Below are 24867 nucleotides of genomic sequence, written 5' to 3'. Positions count from 1 at the left end.
AAAGAAAAAAAGTTTCAAAAAGCAAACATTATTGATGGTAACGCATTAAAAATGATCAGGCAGCAAGTTGGTGAATGTTGCTCCTTTTATCAAAACTTACATATTCCTGAAACCGCATTCATGCATGAAGGAAAGCCGCAACAAGTTTTTTCTTTCTCTTTTTTTGTTTCCTTTTGGCCCCAAAACTTCTTCACAAACACAAGTTTTCCATAGTTATCCCTGGAGTTGGTGGACCTGGGTCCAGGTTAGCACGCCTGCATGGGCCCGCCAGCTCCATTCACTGCCAATTCTCTGTTTGTGGACTCCTTGTTTTGGCACGATTTGCTTCTCCGTGACTTATGTTGTGTTTTTTTTTTCCTCTTTGCATGTAAATGCTTGAGATAGGGCAGAAAGGGGGGTGGGGGGTGGGCGGGACTAAGTGGGGTATAGGGGCTGTCATAACCCCCAGGGGCATTAAGAGGAAAAAGCTTTTTTCTAGTTGATGAGGGGAGATACTGCACACGAACTGGATGTAATTATAGCTCCTTCCCTTGCGAAAAATAAACAACGTCACTGGCAGGATTCTACACTATTAAATGCATATTTAAGAGCAAAAATGTTAAAACTCTCGCGTTAATGTCAAACTTTGAGATTGTCGAGGAGCCAGAGGGCATCACACATGACTTGTTTAGACCATGCAGCATCCAGCATGGACCAAAATACATGCTTGGTCTGTTAGTCCCTATGAAGCTCCCAGACCCCTGAGGTTCATCTGGATCTGGTTTGTTTGGGTTCCCAAGAACCAGAACCAAGCAAGGTGAGACAGCGTTCAGTTATTCTGCTCCTCACCGGTGAACAAACTTCCTGTAGACCTGAGGTCTGCTCCAACTGTCAGCTTCTTTAAATCAGGCCTAAAAACATTAGTTTACTGAAGCGTACTCCTAAATTAAATACTTACCTTCTGTACTCTACTGCCATTATTTTTAACAACTTGTGCTTTTTATTATTTGACCTCTTTTCTTATCATTTTATTTATTTGTTATTTAAAAGTACTCTTAAATTAAATACTTTCTGAAAACCGCAAATGAGATGTGTACCTGCGGTACTCTACTGCCCTTGGTTTTCAGCAACTTGTGCTTTTTATGATTTTACCTTCTTTTCTCATAATTTTAATTCATTTTATTTGTTATTTACTAATTATGTCTTGCCGCTTTTAATGTTGATGTAAAGCACTTTGAATTACCTTGTGTTGAATTGTGCTATGTAAATAAACTTGCCTTGCCTTACAGTTCAGCAGTGGTTGTGAACCTGAAGAGAGCCAGGTGATTCCAGGTTGTTAGGACGTTGCTGGTGGGGTAGAGTGTCAGCATTTGGATGGAGGGTGGGTAAAGACAAAAGTTTTCACTCATACACAATAACCCCTCTGTGGTGCTTCCCATGCGGCCGTCTGCTTAACAGGTTCTTTGTTCCGGAGGGGGAATGCTGGATGGTCTCTGCAGCGTCCTCATCAGACACACACACCCCCTAAACCACAGGTCACATTCACAGGTGGAGGATGAGGAGCAGCAACAACACAGTGAAATCAGGAGCATGACTGGATGCTTCATTAAATCAACTTAAAAGATCTGTTTACAGCTCTTGTTGAAATTGTTTTTGGTTTGAAAGGACTTCTGCTCAATGTTTTTGAAATGTATACAACGCTGCTACGTGTTTATTCACACTGGAATATCAGACTCAAGTACTGCCATAAACTTTGCTCAAGTCTGTATCAGAGAGTCTAAAACTGCATAAAGCTGCAGTACAACATGTAAAAGTCGTAACTTGTTAAAGGATAATATAATAGAAAAAAGCAATACTATTGGTTCTGATCCAATTGTTATAGATCTCAAAAAAAATATATAAGCAAAATCAAAATATTACATTGTGAGAATGACTTTAATGACAATTTTCAGATAGTTTTCATTAAGACAACAAAACATCCAAAACATATAAACACAAATGAGACACTATGGTTTGAACAAAAAGCTAAGAACATAAACATCAGTTTTTTTTAATCAACATTTTACATCTGTGTGACAAAAATAAAATACTATTCTTCTGTTACAGTATTTTACAAAAATAAAATAAAATAAATGTACTGATAATACTAAATAAGCATGCTGATACATTAAGAAGTGGCGAACATTGCCAAGCATATGTTCAAATTGTTCAGTGCATTTTAAAAACATGAAAATTATATATTCACATTTAAAATGTTTCTGTACTGAAACAGCAAGCTTAGACCCCAAAATGCTGAGTTGCAGCTCAGAATCATGTTAATTCATAGTGAAGGCTGTCTGTTTTACCAGAGTCAGAGTAGTCAAGAGGCCGTTGGGAAACTGTCAGAATTAAGGCTCGTGAGTAATTTCAGTTATGATGGTAGGTCAAATCAGATGTTGACACTGCAGCCTGGCCAGACGTACTGATTTTTGTCCTCTTCAATACCAAGAATAAGCCCAGTTTCTGGGAATTCAACTTTGATTTTCAGAGGAAGGCACCGACAGCTGTACAAGCTGCTGCTTCTGGATGCCAGTGGGCAAGCGTGCAATCAGTCAAAAGAATGAAGTGTGTGACATAAGCAGAGCAACAGCCAGACGAGGATCAACAGCAGAGATCCTACAAGACGTGCTGTGGGGGAGGAACACCAGAGAATGACTGTTGCTGGTCTAACAGAGGAAAAATATTTTTAAAAACTTGCTGATCCAATTTGTTATTAATTCTGCAGCCATCTTGGTTGCTATTGGATCGTCTTGTATGAGTTGTTGCATTAAGCCCTCCCCCATTCTGTACCAGCAAACTTGGATTTGAATGGGAGGTGTACCAGACCTTTTAAATTACAGAATTTAAGTAAATTGAATAAGTATGACCTGTCAGCCTAGATGTCAACGTTGGTGTGCAGTGAGTTACACTCAACGACATATTTAGCACCAAATTCATCATGGTTTTCTTAATGATGAAGTGCTTTGAACACGATTAATAGTTCACCCTGAGGCAGATTAACAGTACCGTACATAAAATGCAGTCACCTTAAAAGTATTTGTGTGGGCCTTCACAACAAAAAGACACAAAATAAATGTGGCTGATGATCAATAAAACCTTTAAACTCTATATAATGTGTACCATTACACAGTAAAAGGTTAAATATAAATTCTGCTGAGTACAATGTATCTTAGAATGCCTTCACAACAAACATGCGACTATACGTCCACACACAATGCAATATTCAGTTATTTTCATGTCATCCATGCATTATTTAACCCCACTTAGCCCTTCTCAGGGCCGCAGGGGCCTGTTGGAGTCTATCCCAGCTTTCTTCAGGTGAAAGTTAGTGGTGTGGCCTGGAGAGGTTGCTAGTCCATCGCAGGGTCACAGATACTGTAGATAAACAACCACACAGACTGACTCTTATGGTCGACTTAGAATAACCAACTAGCCTGACAGGGATGTTTTTGTACTCTGAGGGGAAACGAAGGGAAACTCTACACAAAAAAGCCCCTGATGCGATTCAAACCAGGAACTTTACTGTCGTGAGGCAACAGTGCTAACCACCAAGCCACCGTCCTGCTCGTCATGAAAATTACAGATGACCACGTCACAGAATCAGTAAATTGGTTTAACTCAATAACAATTATTAGTCAGAAAGAGAGAAATTTGAACCGCACTGGGGGCTCATTTTCAGTGTGCGCTGAACTCTAAATGTTTTGTTGATACTATTTCATCTCTGACAGCAGTAGAGTAATCCATACCCAGCATGACATACAGGGCAGAGCCAATGTAGAAGGGCAGTGGGGCAAGCACGCCATCTAGTGGTTAAAACATGCAACAACATATCTTACAGATTGAACAAGTCAAACATACTCCTTTCGTGTTTTGGAAAAAAGCCCCCTTCAAGTGAAAATATATAATACTTCTGTAATATAATAAAGTACAATTTCAGTTTTTATCTGACTAACTGTGCCTTGTTACTGTTCTTTTTTTCTGTGAATAAGTAGATCATTCATATGTTTTATATGTGGATCCTGTTATTTAAAAAAAAATACAGTAATTGCACTGTCAGTCTCTCTTTCACTGTGTATTTTATCTCTTCATTTAAAAGATTGGTTCAGATATTTTCTTAAACTCTGAATTGTTGAACTTCGGTTTAAAGCACATCTCTATGACCAACACCGTACAACCAGTGTCACACATCACAGTGTTTCCTCATCACAACGGGAGGAATTCCGCAATGCTTGACGGTCTTTCCTAAAAGCTGTTTATTATATACAGTATATTATAAGAACTATATTGATGTTGCACGATATCCAGTGTTTTCAGAGTTTAGAGCGACCAAAGGCAGAAAGCCTGATGGACAACAGTTTGTGAGAGAAGTCACCACCAGGAAACCTGTTGAAAAACAATCGCGATACATCCTTCTCGGTACTGCCGTTGACGTAGCAACAGCGCTTTCACACAGTTGCAGGATCTACAGGATCTAATGCCTGCTCACACACTGCTGCCCTTGTCCCGGAGTGTCGTGACTCTGAGCATAAACCTCTTGGTGCTTTGGCGGTAGCGTGGCTGAGTGAAGTAAAACAGGATAGGGTCCAGGAAACTGTTCATGCTTGCAAAGGGTCTTGTGCTCTTATAGATGATGGATAACAAGTTTTTTGTCTCACAGCTCGTGGCACGAAAAGTACGCACCACCAGGTACATGGTCTTAGTGATGTGAAATGGCAAGAAGCTTATGCAGAACACGGCTGCAACAACAATGATCATCTTCACAGCCTTGTCCCGCTTCTCTGCTGATGCTACGGAGATTCCCTGGTAGGACACAGGACGGCAGAGGATTTGGGCCATCCGGCAATAGCACAGCATCACAAACACAAAAGGCAGCAAGAAGCCGAGGAATGTCAGAGCCATGCCGTATGGGTAGTAGTCTCCCGACTGTACTGGTGTGCTTAAATCATAGCACACTGTGCGATTGCGTTGGATTCCTGTTGCAGCAAAATGAAAAGTTGGTGCACAAACGACAGCTACCACCAGCCACACTCCTCCACAGACACGCCAGGCCATCCTGCGACCTCCTTGTTTGTGCCACACTGCGAGTGGGTGGCAAATGGCCAAGTAGCGCTGGACGCTGATGCAGGTGAGGAACAGGATGCTCACGTGGAGATTACTGAAGCAGGACAAGGAAAAACAGACCAATCAGTTCAGCTGAAAATATATTGCAATGGTACAATTTTGTACATTTATATTGATATTGTGTTGAAAAAACTTGTAATCACTCATTTCTTTTTCATATAATTGTGAAAGACAAAACATGGTGAAATATAACCACAAACATCTGCACAACCAAAATGAACAAAAAAAGTAAACATAAATATATATATATATATATATATATATATATATATATATATATATATATATATATATATATATATATATATATATATATATATATATAGTGTATATATATATATATATATTTATGTTTACTTTTTTTGTTCATTTTTGTTGTTTACAGTACTTGCTTATATAGTCTTGCATTTGTTTTGCACTTTGACGGAGCTGCTGCCTAATTTCATTGTAGAAGTATAATGATAATAAAGGCTTTCTATTTCTATTTCTATTTCTATTTTTTTTTCTCCTGTGCAAACATAAATGCCAAAGCTATTTTGGCACTTAGCTATATTAATTTGCACGCTGCTGTAGTGGTCAGAAAGCACATTTTGTCACCACTTGTCCTAGTGTAAAGGACAAGGATAAGACTAGGCAAGAAATACATCCTTTAATGAGCAGATTAAAAAATGACTGTCAAGTGATCTTGAACGCAGCCAAACAGGCAGCGATCTGAAATGCTACAGTTCAGAAATGCTCCCAGTAGAACCTGAAGTTGCACTGCAGTTGGAGCAAAACGGCGGAGCTTCTTCCCCAGTGGGGACCAGGGATAAGACTTTTAACTTATGACAAGTTATGCTTTTAGAGTTGTCTTAAAATTATTTTTAAGGCTTGCTGAGACCTTAAAGAAAATCAACGTAATGCAGATGTATACAAATAAAATCAACTGGCCAACAAGAACCCACCTGTAGAACTGAAACCTGACCAGTTTACAAGCAAATTCCCCAAAGGGCCAGTAGTCATGGCTGGCGTAGTTGTAGATGAGTAAGGGAAGAGACATCACATAAAAAAAGTCTGCTATGGCCAAGTTGAGCATGTAGATGTTGTTTCGGCTTAGGTTGGGCCTTGTCTTCCATATCTTCAGTATGACTGCAGCATTGAGGGGAATGCCAAGCACAAAGACAGCTGTGTACACAGCTGGAAGTAAAATTTGCTTGAAGTCTTCCTTGTAGGTGCAGCGAAGGCTGCCTTCCCCGCTGATGTTACTGGCATTGGAGATGAAGCTGTCTGCCCTGTATGGCTCTGCAGGGTGAAAGGTCGTAGACAACAAGTCCAAAGAAATGGGCTTTGAGACGAGTGCCTCCGTAGGGAGGGAGGTGAAAGAATGGGACATCTTTCACATTCTGCAGGAAACACAATGAGTCAAGATTAATGCACACACAGAAGATGTTGTACAGTTATTTGTCCATTTAACAATACAGCACGAACAAATAGGGGATGCTAATTTTCAGCGCTGGTTTAGACTTTTAAATCAGGTTAAAACAAACATACAAATTGTGAATATTAAATGAAAGCAATTAAAAGGTTAGTTAGTGTGTATGGAATGAAAATTAATGAATCTTCAACCAGTTATAATGTGAAAGTGCATTTGAGTACAGATGACTCTCCACCAGAGGGCACAAGAGGCATCTGTGTGAGCTCTGGTTGCACTAGGAATTACTGCATGAAGTTTAAAAGAAGCTGTGAGCAGCTGAAGACTGGGATGCAGAAAAATATATTAATATAAGCAGTTATTCTGTTAAAGCATGCATGTAAAAGAAAACAAAAACTTAACTGAACAGAGTTCAGTTATCATCATTTCCCAGTAGAGTAAGTAAAAGCACAGAAATGTAAAACCAGCAAAGAAAGTACTATTACATCAATATGAAGGCGTTCATATCAATAAGGTGTCTTGTAGTGGTGTGTGCTGCCAAACAGTCCAATTTATTGCAAAAGTGTAATGGAAACGTGACTAATAAAACTAATGAAATAAGAGCCGGGGTCTTAAAACGTTATCATGCAGTCTCTGCCTCTGCTCTTACATATATTATCTAAAAAGTAGCGTAAGCAATGCAAACTGTCTGGACTCCCACTCAGACCCAATGCTGTTTGAAAAATGAGGGATTAATTCACTATCTTGCATAACAATCCCCCCAGACATTAGTCATGTCCATTTCTTTCAAAGCTTAACGTGATTGAGAAAATGATTTGCTCAAACTAGTTCCTCCACTGCCATGGAAGTGACTCATGGTGTTTCACAAGTCTGTAACCTTGACTTCATGTGTAATTACGTTTAAATGTGAGGTGTCTTGCAAAACAGCATAAAAAGCTGGTGTTGCGCAGCTTTTAAAGACGGTTTTAGTCTGACCCCAAGTGATCTGCATTGTCAATTTGTCGTTGATAACAGTAACATATTATTCCATAATAACTGGTGGACTCACTGAAAGAGTGCAAAGTGGTTTACTGTAAAAGCCAATAAGCAAGTGAACAGGAAAAATACATATTTCTGAAGGATGTATTGCTGGCTGTATTGTTTTCTGAGTTAATCATGTTCAGCAGAATCTTTCACATCTTTAAAAGGTGTAAAGGCAAAGTGGGCACATACAGTGATGTGTGATTAACTGTAAAATACTGTCTCGATGCTGATGACTGAGGAAGAGTGCTGTCGTTGTTGAGCAGGGCAGCTCATCTGGACAAAATTCCCTCACCAACTTTGATTAAAGCTATAATCACCAAATTTTCCGATCATCAGACGACAGCCAACTACACTACCTCTTGTTTGCGTCATATGCAGGCTCTCATTCTCTCAGCATGCATACGCAGTTAAAGCCAAGAGAGCGAGCAGCAACATGAAACGTGTCGTAATATTTACCCTCTTAAAGAAGCAAACAGGTCACTACGAGGCTGTGAAGTAACACACTGCAAAGTTTCCAACTGCACACAAAACCTGATAAACGTTTAAGTCCGTTTCTGTTCAATCAGTTTGGCTTTGGAGTAAACAGAAAATCATTCTGTGTTGTACACAGGTTTGTATTGGATACAGAAAAGGTCACGATTAAATAGTACAACTCTTACTAAATTAATAAGTCTGCATGAATTCACCACCAACCAAAAAAACAAGTAGGTGTATTTTACTTCATTTCAAATACAGCTTACCTTCTGATGCTTCTGGTTAACCCCAAAGGATTTAAATCATAATGTTCAGAAGAGGAAAACAGATGCATTGCTGCAAACTCACGTTACACCTCCAGTGACCCCATGGTGTTATTTTTGTATGGCTCTAATAGCTGAGTATGCTTCTGATATACTGGCCAGTTACAGGCTACAAAAGGCTAAAGATCTGCACAATGTGATTTATTTAGTTATGTTTCTAATTTTCAAAAACTTGTTCAACTCTGAATAAGGATAAAATAATGTTTGCAACAGATTTTGTTTCTAAAATGACACTGACAGGACAGGAATGATACTGGATCAAATCATTTTTGTCAACGGCTAACACAAATACATGTATGTCACTTTCCAACTATTTTCATGAACTATAAAAGCTCTGTTTATCATCTCTATTCTCACTGTATGATTAAGAAATATAACATTTTTGAATGACCAAATTCACAGTATAAGAGATGTAAGTCTAAGAAAACTTCTTTTATGTGACATTTTGGAACAAGTGGTAGACGTCATGCTCTTAAAACGGGTCTGTTGATGCCTCTAACGAATTCTGATAAAAGCCCCTCACAAGGAAAATTATATCTTTTTTGCCCTTTGGTGTTTACTTTTGACCCCTAACATCCAACTACCAACTCTGATCTTGTAGCACATGAAAAATACTGAAAGAAAAAACAAACAAAAAAAAATTAAGATTCCCATAAAACAAAGCTTAAGTTATGCAACGAGGGTCTTCTAAAAGACCACACCGCAAAAACTAATTTACAAGAACATAAAAAAGCCTTGTTTGAAGAACATTTGAAGAATATTTTAGACTATTTAGCTAGTTTTAAGAATTCTAGTCAAGCTTAAAATGCTTAAAATGAGAACATTTTGACTAGATTCATCCGGCTTATTTCCAGAGGGACTGTTTTTGCAGTTCACTCTCTCCACCCTGACACCCACAGCAGTTATCCATCAAAACATTACTCATCTGCCAAGGTGGGGATTACCTGTAGAACACATCATTGATATTATTGAACACTCAATCTCGATCTTTCTGCCCACATAGTTTTATTCTTTCTTTAAATCTTTCTCGGTATTGCACATGCATGTTATCATCACACCTTTTTCTTTGGATAACACTGGTTGTGCATCAAGTCAGTTGATTAGCACAAACGGACATTTTAAGGGAAAGCAAGTAAAATTAATTAATAAGTAGTTTTTTAGTTTTGTATCTGCTTTCTCCAATTTACCAAGATATCTACTTTGAGTTCAATTAACTGATGTACACACAGTATGGGTGTACACACCTAGAAACACAAGTAAAAACGTTTATATGGACACACACATATATTTATATTTAGTTGTTCAAGTAAAACTTGACCGTGTACGGAGGTGCAGGTTCTGATATGTTTTAGAGGTAAAACAATCCTTCCTGACGGTAGAGAGAGAAGTGTAGACCTGCTCTGACATCATCTGGTGCTTGCTGGACCTTTGTGAAACCAGAAATGGGAACAAGCTTGACGGAGACTGCTGGGAATGGAAGAGGATTGCAGTGGCTGGGAAGGAGTATAAGCCTGCATGACTGAGTTTAAATAGCTGGGTGCCGACCCTGGGTCACGCTGCAGGCAAGCATTAGTGATGTGTATTTAACTCTGGCAGCCATGAGCAGTTAGTGGAGTTGAGTGAGAAATGTAGAGTCATTGTAGATGATCAAACACCAAACATGAGGATGTGTTCTGGTCCCTGTATAGGGCTGCAAACATACGAGAACACACATAGAGCCTCAATCAATGTATCATTCATTCTTTGGTTTTTCTGTTTCATAACAAAATTTAAAAAAAAGAAAGTCATCAGTTTTGACAGCGGAGAGAAGCAACAAGACTACTGGTATGTGACTGGATGTACTGGGGGTACTGGGGAAAATAGAAAAAATAGGATTCTACTGCTTTGTAAATTCAGATTTTAAGCCCAAATTGTTGGAGATTAATTTCCACACCAATGCTTTCATTTTTATAATCCCATGTCACACTTGGCTGGGCCTCTTGGCAGACATCAGGGTGGAGAGTATGCAGCAGTCTCTTCAAACTATGTCTTCAAACTCTTACCCTAGAGATCAGGAAGGCAGGATATCCCCAAAGCCATCTCCCCATCTAAAGTCTTTGTGTTCTGTCATATTATTGGGAGAGAGTGCTTAACCCAAGTCGAACATTTTTAAACGAGGGAACACGGACGGCACAGCGGTTATTGCACCACGCCACACAGAAATTAAAAATGTTCCAGATCGGCGCGCAGAGTCCCATCTGTAAGGCCTTTTAGGATCAGTGCACTGGCAGGAAACTGTTGTCGTGGGAAAGTATTCCCAAATTTGCATGAAATAAAGGGGAGGGTTGTTTATTGGTTTCTGCTGTTTTTTGTATTTATAACAAATAAACAAAGATATTGATGCCTTTTTTTGCTTTTTTAAAATCTTTTTCTTATTCTGTTTTTTATTCCATTTTAAAGTATAAATACCAAAGGACAGGCAATTCACAGATTACCCTCATGAAATGATCTTTTTTAGTATTTGCGTTGTCAATAGGTCTGGAAGGAAATTAGGGGTGGGACGATACGGGTAACTCACGATTCAATACTAAGGCGATATGTGGTGCACGATAACGATAATATCACGATACACGATATCTACGATATTCGATATATTGTAAGAAATTTCATCAACGATATATCACGATATATGTGACTGAAAAAGAAAAAATACCCATAAAAAGGAAAAAGTCTGTAGTTATGCATTTATTCAAAACTTTATACAATGTACAAAGAAAGTGCATTTGTATAGAGCCTCACTGCTTCCTAGGCTTGCAAATGTAAACACTGCACTGCTGGACAAATTGAAGTGCATGAACAATAGTGCGGTGACAACGGCGTAAATCCATTATGTGTGTTGTAATAAAGCAACAGCTACACGGCCTGCAGGCAACCTCAAGCTGGCCAACCAGCTGAACAATTTTTACTGCCGATTCGATGACCAGGCCAACGGCTCACCATCATCATCATCATCATCATCATCGTCATCATCATCAACCCCCCCCCCCCCCTCCCTCCCTGCGGCTCCACCCACCCCACCCCCCACCCCACTGCCCGCCTTTTCACACCTCACCTCAGCCAACCCCCCCCACCTCTGTCTACCCCCCTCCCCCCACCCGACACCCTGCCTGCACTCAAGATCTGCGAGGAGGACGTGCGTCGGCTGTTCAAGCGGCAGAAGATCAGGAAGTCTCCAGGCCCGGACGGCGTGTCCCCCTCCTGCCTGAGAGTCTGCGCCGAGCAGCTGGCTCCCACCTTCACGCGGATCTTCAACAGGTCCCTGGAGCTGTATGAGGTGCCCTCATGCCTCAAACGCTCCACCATCATCCCAGTCCCGAAGAAACCCACCATCACAGGTCTAAATGACTACAGACCCGTCGCCCTGACGTCTGTGGTCATGAAGACCTTTGAGCGGCTGGTGTTGAGCCACCTGAAGGACACCACAGGCTCCCTGCTCGACCCCCTGCAGTTTGCTTACTGGGCAAACAGGTCGGTGGATGATGCAGTCAACATAGGACTGCACCACATCCTGCGTCATCTCGACACCTCAGGGACTTACGCGAGGATCTTGTTCGTGGACTTCAGCTCGGCGTTCAACACGATCGCTCCCGCTATCCTCCACCAGAAGCTCACCCAGCTCACCGTGCCTGCCCCCACCTGTCAGTGGATTACCAGCTTCCTGAGTGACAGGAGGCAGCAGGTGAGGCTGGGGAGCATCACATCCAGCACCCGGACCATCAGCACTGGCGCCCCCCAGGGGTGCGTCCTCTCACCACTGCTCTTCTCCCTCTACACGAACGACTGCACCTAAGGGTGCTCATCTGTGAAGCTCCTGAAGTACGCGGTCGACACCACCGTCATCGGCCTGATCCGGGAAGGTGACGAGTCCGCGTACAGACGGGAGGTGGAACAGCTAGTCCACTGGTGCAGTCGGAACCACCTGGAGCTGAACCCGCTCAAGACTGTGGAGATGACAGTGGACTTCAGAAAAAACCCACCGCCAATCCCCCCCCTCACCATCCTCAACAGCACTGTCTCCACCACAGACTCCTTCAGGTTCCTGGGGTCCACAATCTCCCGGGACCTGAAGTGGTCCACCCATATCAACTCTGTCAGGAAGAAGGCGCAGCAGAGGTTGTACTTCCTGCGGCAGCTCAGGAAATTTAACCTGCCACAGCAGCTGCTGATCACCTTTTACTCTGCCATCATACAGTCTGTTCTCTGCTCTTCCATCACTGTCTGGTTCGGATCAGCCACCAAACTGGAAAGGCACAGACTGCAACGGACAATCAGGTCTGCAGAGAGGATAGTTGGGACTAACCTCCCATCTATCGACGACCTGTACCAGTCCAGGACCAGGAAACGGGCAGGTCAAATCTCTGCCGACCCCTCACACCCGGGACACAGTCTGTTCCAACTCCTCCCCTCTGGACGGCGCTACAGAGCACTGTGCGCCAGAACCTCCAGACACAGGGACAGTTTCTTCCTGCAAGCGGTTGCTCTGATGAACTCTCACAGATAACAGTCTCAGAGTAACCAAACACGTGCAAAAAAATAAATAAATCATCTAGCACCCTCTTTAATAATCATGTCTGCCTCCCCCTGCTGCACCTCTCACTTTGTACTCACTACCTCAAACTGCTGCACCTTTTAAATGTTTATACTGTGTATATAGAAATACCACATTTGTTTATTGTTTATTTCTTAATACCAAAGAGCGAAATTACCGGAGTCAAATTCCTTGTTGGACAATGTTCGAACCTGGCCAATAAAGCTGATTCTGATTCTGATAAAATATCGATATTTGCCGTCAGTTTATCGATTATTTATTGCGACAGAGAGCGCAACAATATATTGCAATATCAATTTTTTTCCCCACCACTAAAGGAAATGTAGATTTCCTATCTGCAGTTTCTTCAAAGAAAGCATTGCCGTTTTCCCAGAGGGCCCTTCCACTCCCCTTGCAGCGTATAGTGTAGGTTTCAAAAGTCAAAAGGGTGTTTGGAGAATGCGGGCATCGATCCCGCTACCTCTCGCATGCTAAGCGAGCGCTCTACCATTTGAGCTAATTCCCCTTCATGCAGCACTCTGAGAAAGCACTAGATAACACTGGGTGTGTGCGGTGACATTTCTCCACCCCGGTCTTTGTTTATCTGTCTTACACACACACACGCACGCAAGCACACACGCGCATGCACGCACGTGCGCGCACAGACACGCACGCACGCACGCACGCACGCACACACACACGCACACACCTCTCTCTCTCTCTCTCTCTCTCTCTCTCTCTCTCCCCCCCTCTCTCTCTCTCTCTCTCCCTTCCCCCCTGACAGCAGAGACACACTGCTGCATACTCTCCACCCTAATGTCTGCCAAGAGGCACCACTGAGTGTGATACAGGATTATTTATAAACCTGCTATACTGTGTCTTAGGATAGATGTGGCAGATTAAAAAGTAAACATGACGAGGCTGTAAATCTAATACCAATACAGCTCTAATGCTCGTTGAGTATGCAGATTTATAACCATAAAGACTTCAGAATCGTGCATTCAGGAACATGAGTCAACCCAGAGAACCTGGAATAATTATTTGCAGAATAAATACTCCATAAGAAGCTTGGTAAAAAGCAAAGACAAAGCCAAATAGAAAGTGAATAATGGACATAAGTATGTTAATTCTTCAGAAACACTACTTCAAATAAACACTATACGCACTTTTTGTATATTGTGCAAATTCATGGAGCGTATAACCCTGAAACTACAAGCTTAAACACGGATGAATAGGTCAGCATTAGGCCAACAATCCAGCTGAACCAGCAAACATTTGAATGATGTCCTTTGTTAAATATCTCTTCCACTTACATGGTGGCAACATCAATACAGGACTGTTTGTTTTGATCTTAGAGCTACATATGTTGCCCTCTTGGCAATATCTTCTCCATGCAAAACCACTTTCTGCACACTCTAAAGGCATCGCTGAGGAAGAAGAGGATACAAGTGCTGGACCGTACAGTCCAGCATGAAGTCGCAACTGTCCTAAGCAGAGAATGTTGTATAATTCATCAAAGAAAAAACTGGTAACATCAATCCTGCTCTGTGGCACAATTCACATTTTTAGTTTCCTATAAGGTCTAAATCATAGTTTATACATATATATATATATATATATATATATATATATATATATATATATATATATATATATATATATATATATATACATATATATATATATATACACGACCGCCGCGGACCGCGACCCAGGCGAACCCCGGCCACCCGGTCCGGGCCGGACATGTGGCCCCACAGGCCAACAACCCCCACCCGGCGAGCACAGGCCAACAACCCCCACCCGGCGAGAGGCCAGCCTGCCCGGAGAGACAGAGCTGCTTCGGCCGCCGTCACGGGCAGGCGCACCTGCCCCGACACAAGCGGCCCTCCAGGACCAGAGGAGCGCCCCGCCGCAGAGGCAGCAGGGGGGACCGGAGGCGGGCCCGGAGAGAGGGAACCCCCCAAAGAGGTGACACCCGTGCGGGCCCGACAACGGAGGGCCCCTGACCCAGGCATCCCATTCATCCATCCGATTCCTATAATAATAATAATATAATATACTAACAACAATAACGATAATATTTAAAGCTGCAAGCAGCGATGAACGGGCCCTCGCGCGTGCAATTTGCACCAATTAAGGTCAAGGACTCAAAACTAAGTCCGATGACACCACTCCCGACTCTTTATGTCAAACCATTCAAAAGTAATAACAGAAAATAGGGACAACCAATAAGAAGAAGGGGCGGGGCTAATTCACACCAGTTATGGTCAAGGGATTCAATACCATGTCCGATGACACCACCCACGAATCTTTATGTCAAACCATTCAAAAGTTATGGCCGAAAATAGGAACTATAAAATATCGACCAATCAGAAGAAGGGGTGGGGCTAATTTGCACCAATGAAGGTCAAGTACTCAAAACTGAGTTCGATGACACACCCACGACTCTCTATGTCAAACCATTCAAAGGTTATAACAGAAAATAGGGACAATCAATCAGAAAAAGGGGCGGGGCTAATTCAGGCCAATGAAGGTCAAGGACTCAATACCGAGTCCGATGACACCACCCACGACTCTCTATGTCAAACCATTCAAAAGTTATAGCAGAAAATAGGGACAACCAATCAGAAGAAGGGGCGGGGCTAATTCAGGCCAATGAAGGTCAAAGACTCAATACCAAGTCCGATGACACCACCCACATGTCTTTATCACAACCCGTTCAAAAGTTATGGCAGAGAAAAGTTTTCTAGGGGGCGCTGTTGAGCCATTAGGCCACGCCCATTAATGCAAACCATTAAATATAAATTTTTTCGCCAGGCCTGGCTTGCGTGCAAAATTTGGTGACTTTTGGGGCACGTTTAGGGGTTAAAAAGAAAGAAAGAATAAAGAATTCCTACAGATACAATAGGGCCTTCGCACTGTAAGTGCTCGGGCCCTATCCATCTATCCATCCATTATCTATACCCGCTTTATCCTTTGCAGGGTCATGGGGGTCTGCTGGAGCCTATCCCAGCTATTTTCAGACGAGGGCCCTAATAATAATAATAATAATAATAATAATAATAATAATAATAATAATAATAATAACCATCTTTGTATAGTAATAATATTAATAAATTATTACATTTTGTTGTCCTGACAATGGAGGCCCAAATCCTCCATGGCAGGACCCTTCCATACCGCATTCTCACCGACAAAGAAGCACATTCACGCACCGTTTCCCCCTCCCCGGGGGGGTCCAGCACTGCCAGAAGACACCCCAGGCTGCGCGGTGAGCCCCGCCAGGCCCGGGCACCACGACCCACCCATCCCGGGCCGGCGAGGGAACGCGGGTGGTGTGGGCCTCTCTCCCGCCCCTGGTGTTGAGTGCGTGTGATTAATGCGATAAAAACAGGGAGGGGGAGGTCAGGGTATCATACTGACAATGACCCCCCACCCAAAACGCTAAGTATCCTTCTTAAATGTATTTATTAAATGTTGAATGTGCAGTGTCTACGGTGTTATTAAAACCGTGGGGCGGGGAGTACCGGACCACGCGGGACAATGTCCCCCACGCCCCGGACCCCCCGCCCCTTCGCCTATGTGGGTATGAGTCGTGTAGGGGGGGCAGGAGGGGGAGCGGAGGCTGAAGCCAGGAGGCAGGGCCAGCAGAGCCGGCTCTGGAAAGGCGCCCACGCTCCCCCGCCGGCCGTCCAAGTCGACGGGGGCCATTCATTTTTTTGAATGTGTTACGAAAGTATTGGATCGGGACTCGGTATCAGCAGATACACAAAATCAAATGACTGGGAATCGGATCAGGGCTAAAAAAAACCTGATCGGGACATCCCTAACATCAATCACTAAATATTCACAATGATTTATACACTGTGCAGGTTTTTAAAACATCCCACCCTTGTCATACATACAGATACACAAAATAAACTTCTTCCTTGACTACAGCAGTAGCTATGTGTCTGGTGAGCTTCACAGAATGAAAGAGAGAGAGAGAGAGAGAGAGAGAGAGAGAGAGAGAGAGAGAGAGAGAGAGAGAGAGAGAGAGAGAGAGAGAGAGAGATCTGCAGGGAGTCGTATTTAAAATAAAATGTAAATGGCAGATAAAGACACATGTATAATGATCCTGTGCTCAGAAATACAATCTGTAAACAGAGCACTAAATGAACATAGGAAGGAGATGCAGAGTTCAGCAGAGCAAAGAAGGGAACCATTCAACTCCAACATTATTCCTATCTGAGATCTCTACTGTTCGTGGCCCATCTAATCAAAGATTCATACTCACTACCACACACTGACTAGCCCTGGTGCTATCTGCAGTTCATCTAAGAAAAGCTGACATTGATGGAAACCACTATCTATATCACTCACTGGTGATAAAATACACAAACTCCAATGGGAAAACAGGCTAAAGCTGAATCCATTTGGCAGAAGTAGACTAGTCTGCTGCACAGATGAATGCACACATGTGAACATCAGTGCCATAACATAAGCATCCTCTTTGCTATGACATACAACAAACACCTTCATTTTTCCAACAAAAAGGACAACCGGAGTTGCAAGCGGCAAAAGCCATAGACCCTTGTCTAAATAAGAGAATAACACACTCACCTGATAGTATTGGACTTGTAAACATCTATCAACTCTGAGAACAGACATCATGGATATTAGACAAGACATTTTAAACTAATTAGCTAATTAGATAGGTGGGTGATTAGGAGGGCTGGTGTTCCTCCATGAGCAGGCTGATTGCCAAATGGTCGACGAGACAGGAAGACATCTGTTTGTTTCTGCAGTCATTCGGAAGCCGTCTCTCATACACAAAGCAAGCAACACAAATAATTGAGCAATGTTATTTTTTTGACTGAATTCAATATCTTTGATAACGTTTTTTTTCTAATACTTGAAGAAACGTACAATCTTGAAGTACAAATAACAAAATGACTGCATGTCGGTCTGACCATGAGCTTTACATGTTAAACTTTCTTAGAAAACTCATGCTACTCAAGCTGAGCCAAATCAAAATGCTTGACCACTGGATAAGTGCCCAAGAAAGGTGGAGTACATATAATAGCACTACAGCTCGCAACACATGATGCTCTGTTAATAATAATTTCCCATGATTTGGAGACAAATACATGTTGCAACTTGTTGTTGTAGAACATTTGAACTGAGGATTACATAAATCATGAAAAGACAATAAACAGCAGGTCATTCTGCTTACTTCAAGTGTGTCAATCCTTAGCCACATACAGGAAGTCTGCAAGAGGTCGAGTACAGTATATAGAAAGAATAACACATCTTTACAGACTGTCAAACACAAGCCCCTTTTACATTGGCAGATACCTTGCGTTTGATGCGCGGATCTAGCGTGTCGCCTGTCCTTTTTACATTGACAGTGGGGTGGAGAGTTCAGCTGGCCCTGCGAATCACTCGCCTCCGAAGATACTCTTAACCACGGTCTAATGAAATGTAAACAGAACTAACACGGGGCGAGGGGGGTGGGAGGGATTTGACAATACAACAGGTAATTATGTACCCCCCATCTCCTTCAAGCTAACAAACGATGTAGATCGAGGATTAGACTTCATGAAAGATAATTACTTTTACATGTCAAAAGGCAGACCTTCTAGTTCCCCTTTGTTTTCACAGACTTTCTTAAAAACACAAAACCGAAAAGCTATGCTTGCCCACAATTCAAGGAAGTGAAGAGTATCATGGCTGCACCTGCATCAGGATCAGTAATCCATTCAAATACGTACTAAAATAGCATACAACTGAACGTTCAAATAGCCAGCGGTGTAAGTGTAAAAATGTAAGAGAATTGTTGGTCTAGGCAGTGGTTTTTGCTCTTGAGTGGATCTTTTATTGGTTATCATTAATCTTGAGTGAAAAACACATTTTTCAAACTTTAAGTCCTGAAAATTGCACTAACATCTTGTTACACATTATTGCCAAGGTAAAGGCGTATCAAGGGTTTAAAAGAAGGCTGGGTAAGTGATCTGTGGCTGCAGTTGTCATGGGTGTGAGGTTTGAAGATGGTGAATATGCAACTCTGGCTACAGCAGAGTCACAAAAACAAAAGAGTTGTGCTACTTGAATTCCTAATTAATTTATACTAAAAGAAACAAGAAAAAGAAAAAAAACTCCCCTGGACTAAAGAAGTGAACCCGCTGTAAATCAGAGTCCTTCACATGAGAGAAAGAATGGGTGGGGGGGCGGGGGGTCAAGTTGAAGACCACATCCAAACACAGGGCCTGAGGCTATGTCTCTAGGCGCGTTTTCACTAGCTGGAATTCCGGGTAGATTTTTTGGGGCAAGTGGGCTTCAGGGGCGAAAAACAGCCCTGTATATGGAGAGGTACTCAGATTGGGCAACAGCAATCTCCTAGCAGGGGGTCTCAGCTGATCGAGAATTCTAAATTACATTTAGCACTCTCATGTGAACATAAATCATGTGACCTCAAATCTTTTAAGCATTTGGATTAGAGACATTTTGCTAGGAGTAAATTTTATAAAGTTAGTTTTTCATGAAAAAATGATGGAATGGTCCGACGAGTTGGTTTAGGTATTGTTGCCATCATGTTACACAACTATAAAGGTCCAGCGGGGGGTTTCTTTTAATCTCTATCGCAACGATGGCAGTGTATGTTTAAAAGAAAAAAGAAAGTGGCATCTGTTGTTTATGTGTTTCTTTCGTCTTTATTATTCTTTTTCATCTCATTTTCTGCTAGACCTGGGCGATAAATCTAAAATTTACTGTTACTGGGATGACGGACGTCAATTTTCCCATGTCGGTAAATTTGGTGTTTTGATAAAAAAAAACTAAATAAAACATCTTTTTGTCTGTGTGTGCTGATAGGCTATTTTCATTCCCCTTCAAGATGGTGTAAAGCGTGTGTGTAATCACGTAACTCCACCCATCCAGTCTGAAGGAGAAGGGAAACCTCAGAAAATGGCAGATGTTTCAAATTAGGGATGGGCATGATTAATCGACGATCGATTACTGATCGTTAAGAATTTTGGCAATCACATGAATATCTTATCGATCAAAGTCTGGCGTCAAAAGAGGTTGTATTGCGCACGCTGATTCTTCAAGCAAGGCAGTGAATTTCACTGTGTGCCAGCAGTGAGAGATCTTACCACCAGGGGGGGCACTCAACTGAGAAAGCACTACTCAGACACCCGCAAGTTACCGGAGACTCCAGAAAAAGAATCATGAAAAGGGCACAGCGAAGTTTAGCGTGGGAGCATTTTGAATTGAAAAATTAAGAAGTGTATAAATACAACATGTCCACAACTCAAATGATGTACTATTTGAACAACGTACACGCGACCCTGCTTAACGTCGGTGGCGGTGCATCCTGCTCTCAGGCTACCATCACTGCAATCTATCGCAATCATATCTTTATAAACAAAAATCAGTAGGCTGCTGTTGGATGGATTTTATCTACTGTTACAAGTGGACAGTCATCACCACTGTGAGTAAGTTACTTTTGTTAAAGGGCATCTATTATGGCATCTAATACCTATTTTAAACAGGCCTCGAATGTCTTAAAAACAAGCTTTTGATTGTTTTTGCTAAATAAATTAGAAATTCAGCCTCTGAGCCATGTCTTTATCTTCCCATTCTCTAACCTCATTCTCTATGAGGGATTCTGAGTGGGCGGGGCTATGATAATGAGGCACTGTGCTGATTGGCTGCCTGAATGACGCGATACGAAAAAATGGCGGAAGCGGAGTTGTTGTTGTTGTTGTTCCGGCCAGAGTTAGTTGTCTCTTTTTAATCTATTTTTATCTATATTCTTTTTTTTTAATTCAAGATCTTTTTATTAAAATTTTCACAAAATAAAAAAGGTGAAATGCTGCATGTCAATTACAAACATTTTGATTAGGCATGGGCATGTTAATCATAGCATACACCAGTGTACAGAATATAAAAAACAATTAAACAGTATGAAAAAATATAAAATAGTAACAAAAACAAACTACAGACCAAACTAATCCCTCCCCTGTCACTGCCAGATTACTAATCACAATATGAGGTCACTCTAACATCAAAAGCCTGCACTAGGAATATAAAAGAAATATGAAGTATAGTTCACAGGGTCTGGAATGCTTCTAGAAAAGGTCCCCACACTTTCTGGAACTTATTTGATTGCTGAAGCGAGTATCTAATTTTCTCCAGTTTTAAGCAGGACATGATGTCTTCCAGCCATTGCGCACGAGTAGGAGGGAAGGGATCCTTCCACCTGAACAGAATTGCCCGACGAGCCAAAAGGGAGGCAAAAGACAAAGTGTGCCCCTGTGCAGTGGTTAACTTCCTTCCTCCCTCCATGACCCCAAACAGGGCAGTCAGTGGGTTTGGTTCTAATCTGATTTTAAGCACCAGAGAGAGAGTATGAAAGACTTCCATCCAGTACTTGTTTAGACATGGGCAGGACCAGTACATGTGGATGAGAGAGGCTTCTGCTACCTTACATCTTACACAGTATGGACTAATATCTGGGTACATGGAGGATAACTTTGCTTTTGAAATATGAGCCCTGTGTACCACTTTAAACTGAATTAAGCAGTGACGTGCGCACAGGGAGGTTGTATTAACCAGTTTGAGTATGGACTCCCAGGTATCCTCTGATAAGGGAAGCCCTAAGTCCTGCTCCCATGCTGCTTTGAGTTTATCTGTAGGGGCACTCCTAAGATCCAGCAACATGCCATAGAAAGACGAAATGAGCCCCTTTTTGAATGGGTCTGTGGCAAGAACTTTGTCAACTGTGGTCGAGCCTATCGATGCACCAGGGCTGGGTGTCTGGGAGAGAACAAAATGTCTAGCCTGAAGATACCTAAAGAAATGTGATTTTGGAAGGCTGAATTTACTACTTAACTGCTCAAAAGATGCCACGGTGCCGTCTATGAACATATCTCTAAAACGAATCATACCCCTCCTGTGCCATTCCTGGAAGGTGGGGTCCTCAAGGGATGGTTTGAAAGAGTGATTTGATGCAATGGGGCTAAGAAGAGAGAAGCTGTGAAAACCAAAAAACTTCCTAAATTGGGCCCAAATTCTAAGAGAATGTTTAACCACTGGGTTTTTGATTGATTTAAGTGAAGGAAGTGGAAGTGAGGAGCCGAGTAGGGCAGGAATTGACAGGTCATCAGTTGGATGTAACTCCATCGCCACCCAGTCAGGGCGGTCAGCGCCGTCGCAGTAGAAGGACCAGAATGCAAGGCAGCGCAGGTTAGCAGCCCAATAATAATAACGAAAGTTTGGGAGGGCCAGACCACCTGCAGACTTAATTTTTTGAAGGTGAGTTTTGTTCAAACGTGGCCGTTTACCCCGCCATAGGTATGTAGATATAACTGAGTCAAGGGACTGAAAAAAAGAACCAGGAATAAAGAGTGGTAAGGTCTGGAAAAGGTACAAAAATTTAGGTAAAATGGTCATTTTAACTGAATTGATGCGACCCACAAGAGACATTGACAGGGGTGACCATTGTGTAAGGGTTTGTTTGGTCTCATTTAACAATGAGATAAGATTCTCTTGGAGCAGGTCTTTGTGTTTCCTTGTCACAGATATGCCTAAATAGGAGAATTTGTCATTTGCGATTTTAAAGGGAAAATTGGAAAGGTCTAAAGCATGCGATTCGAGATTGGTAGGGAAAAGCTCACTTTTGCTGAGATTCAGTTTATAGCCTGAGAGTTTCCCAAACTGACTGAGAAGTGACAGCGCAGGGGGTAATGAGGCCAGAGGGTGAGAGATGAAAAGCAAGAGGTCATCGGCATAAAGCGAGACCTTATGTTCCCTGCCACCTCTCCAGATACCGGACACATCCTCACAAGATCGGAGCGCTGTGGCAAGCGGTTCGATAGCCATGTCAAAAAGCATGGGACTAAGGGGGCACCCCTGACGGGTTCCACGATGCAGATTAAATGGTTTTGACCGTTGCGAGTTAGTACGAATTGAGGCTGTTGGGTGTAAATAGAGAAGTTTAATCCACAGAGCAAAGTTCGGACCAAAACCAAACCTGTCCAGCACAGCAAAGAGATAATCCCATTGGACGCGATCAAATGCTTTCTCCGCATCCAGAGAGACAACGCATTCAGGGATAGCCTCAGAGGCAGAGTAGATAATATTGAACAGTCGCCTTGTGTTGAAGTAAGACTGCCTACCTTTAATGAAGCCAGTTTGGTCTTCAGATATAATTGTGGGGAGGGCATTCTCCAGCCTATGGGCTAGGACTTTAGCTAGGATTTTAGCATCTGTGTTTAATAGGGAGATGGGCCTGTAGGAGGCGCATTCAGTAGGATCCTTCCCTTTTTTAGCTATGAGGGTGATGCAGGCCTCCGAAAAAGAAGGAGGGAGGGAACCGTGGCTGAAGGATTCTGAAAGAACTGTAGATAGCAGTGGGGAAAGCAGAGTAGAAAATTTCTTTAGAAATTCCGCCGGGAAGCCATCAGGGCCAGGACATTTACCCGACTGCAGTGAAGAAATGGCTCGAGTAATTTCCATCAGGGATATCGGTTCTTCTAATGTCTTCCTTAGATCTGGTGAAAGACTGGGAATACTAAGACTATTTAAAAAGTCCGCAATCTCATCTCGATCAGTCTGAGATTCCGAGGTGTATAGCTGGGTATAAAAGTCCCTGAATGCTTCATTTATGAGTAAGTGGTCTGTAGTTACATGGCCATTTGGTAATCGAATCTTAGAAATATTTTGTTTAGCCTTAGAGCCTTTAAGTTGGTTGGCTAATAATTTGTCAGATTTGTCTCCATAAACATAAAACCTGGTTTTACTTTTCAGAAGTGACTGTTCAATTGGGTGAGTGGTAAGCAGGTCAAATTTAGTTTTAAGTTCTAGCCGCTTTTTGTAAAGATCTGGGGATTTAGTCCGAGAATATTCTTCATCGACCTCTTTGATTTGGCGGGCAAGGTCTGATCGCTCCCTATAAGATTTTTGCCTCACCCTAGCAGTGTAGGATATAATCTGTCCCCGGAGATAAGCCTTGAGGGAGTCCCAGACAGTTAGACTAGACATTCCTGGAGTCATATTCGTGGATAGGAAAAAGGCTATTTCCGTTTCCATAGATTTAACAAAATTTGTGTCCGACAGCAGAGTTGAATTGAATCGCCACTGTCTGTCTCTCTGAGGTAGGTCAGGAAGGGACATGGTTAGAACCACAGGAGCGTGGTCGGAAATGACAATGCTCTGATAAGCACAGGAATGAACCAGGGGAATCAGTTGATTATCAATAAAAAAATAATCAATCCTCGAGTATGTGTGGTGCACTTGTGAGAAAAAGGAGTATTCTCTGTCACATGGATGTAAAGAACGCCACACATCACAAACACCGTAGTCAGAAAGGAACGCCTGAATAAGACGGGCTGACTTACTTGCTGTGCCGGGGTTGGTAGAGGATCGGTCTAGGACTGGGTCGAGCCAGCAATTAAAATCACCACCCAGTATGAGAGAATATGTATTAAGGTCAGGGAGCAGTGAAAACAGTCGTTCAAAAAAGACTGCATCATCTGAATTAGGGGCATAAACGTTCACAAGTACGACCAATGTATTGAATAATTTCCCAGAAACGATCACGTAGCGACCAAACTTGTCAGAAATCACATTGTGCTGCTCAAATGAAACATCCTGACTGATCAGAACTGAAACTCCTCGGGCCTTAGCTTGAAAGGAGGAGTGAAATCTCTGCCCTGACCACCTCGGGAACAGGCGGCTATTATCAGAACTGCGAATATGAGTTTCTTGTAGAAAGGCTATTTCTGTTTTAAGGTGTTTTAGATGTGAGAAGATCCTCTTCCTTTTAACAGGGTGATTCAGACCCTTAACATTCCAGCTCACCAACTTCAAGTATCTACTCATAATATCTAAGAAGAAAAATTAGGTGTGCACAATGACCTAGGCAGAAAAAAAAGAAAACGGAA

General features: G+C 42.3%; 2 protein-coding genes and 1 non-coding gene across 5 annotated transcripts in view; all 3 read right to left on the bottom strand.

Moving 5' to 3' along the window:
• LOC133441694 (rho guanine nucleotide exchange factor 17-like) overlaps nucleotides 1-329 on the bottom strand; it is a 77024-nt gene extending 76695 nt beyond the window's left edge. Inside the window, exon 1 of the mRNA XM_061719257.1 lies at nucleotides 101-329. The gene's annotated coding sequence lies outside the window, so the exon portion shown is untranslated. The remainder of the gene's footprint in view (nucleotides 1-100) is intronic.
• A 3844-nt stretch (nucleotides 330-4173) lies between these two features.
• Nucleotides 4174-24867, bottom strand: part of LOC133442326 (P2Y purinoceptor 3) — a 30402-nt gene continuing 9708 nt past the window's right edge. Inside the window, exons 1-4 of one of the 3 annotated variants that reach the window (XM_061720290.1) lie at nucleotides 8314-8331; nucleotides 8030-8061; nucleotides 6084-6521; nucleotides 4174-5173 (exon numbers count right to left, since the gene is read on the bottom strand). In XM_061720290.1, coding sequence (XP_061576274.1) covers nucleotides 4501-5173; nucleotides 6084-6511 — 1101 coding nt within the window. In that variant the 5' untranslated portion in view covers nucleotides 6512-6521; nucleotides 8030-8061; nucleotides 8314-8331 and the 3' untranslated portion in view covers nucleotides 4174-4500. Of the gene's footprint in view, nucleotides 5174-6083; nucleotides 6522-8029; nucleotides 8062-8313; nucleotides 8336-24867 lie in introns of those variants that run through there. The other 2 variants (XM_061720291.1, XM_061720288.1) reach the window with 2 other exon arrangements.
• Nucleotides 13391-13463, bottom strand: trnaa-agc (transfer RNA alanine (anticodon AGC)). Its single transcript has one exon. It is a non-coding gene; the product is annotated as a tRNA-Ala (tRNA).

The sequence above is a fragment of the Cololabis saira genome, chromosome 4 (genome assembly GCF_033807715.1).
Source record: "Cololabis saira isolate AMF1-May2022 chromosome 4, fColSai1.1, whole genome shotgun sequence".
In the NCBI taxonomy this organism is placed as follows: Eukaryota; Metazoa; Chordata; class Actinopteri; order Beloniformes; family Belonidae; genus Cololabis; species Cololabis saira.
The sequence above is the reverse complement of the archived record's forward strand: the minus strand, read 5'-3'. Positions and strand labels throughout refer to the sequence as shown.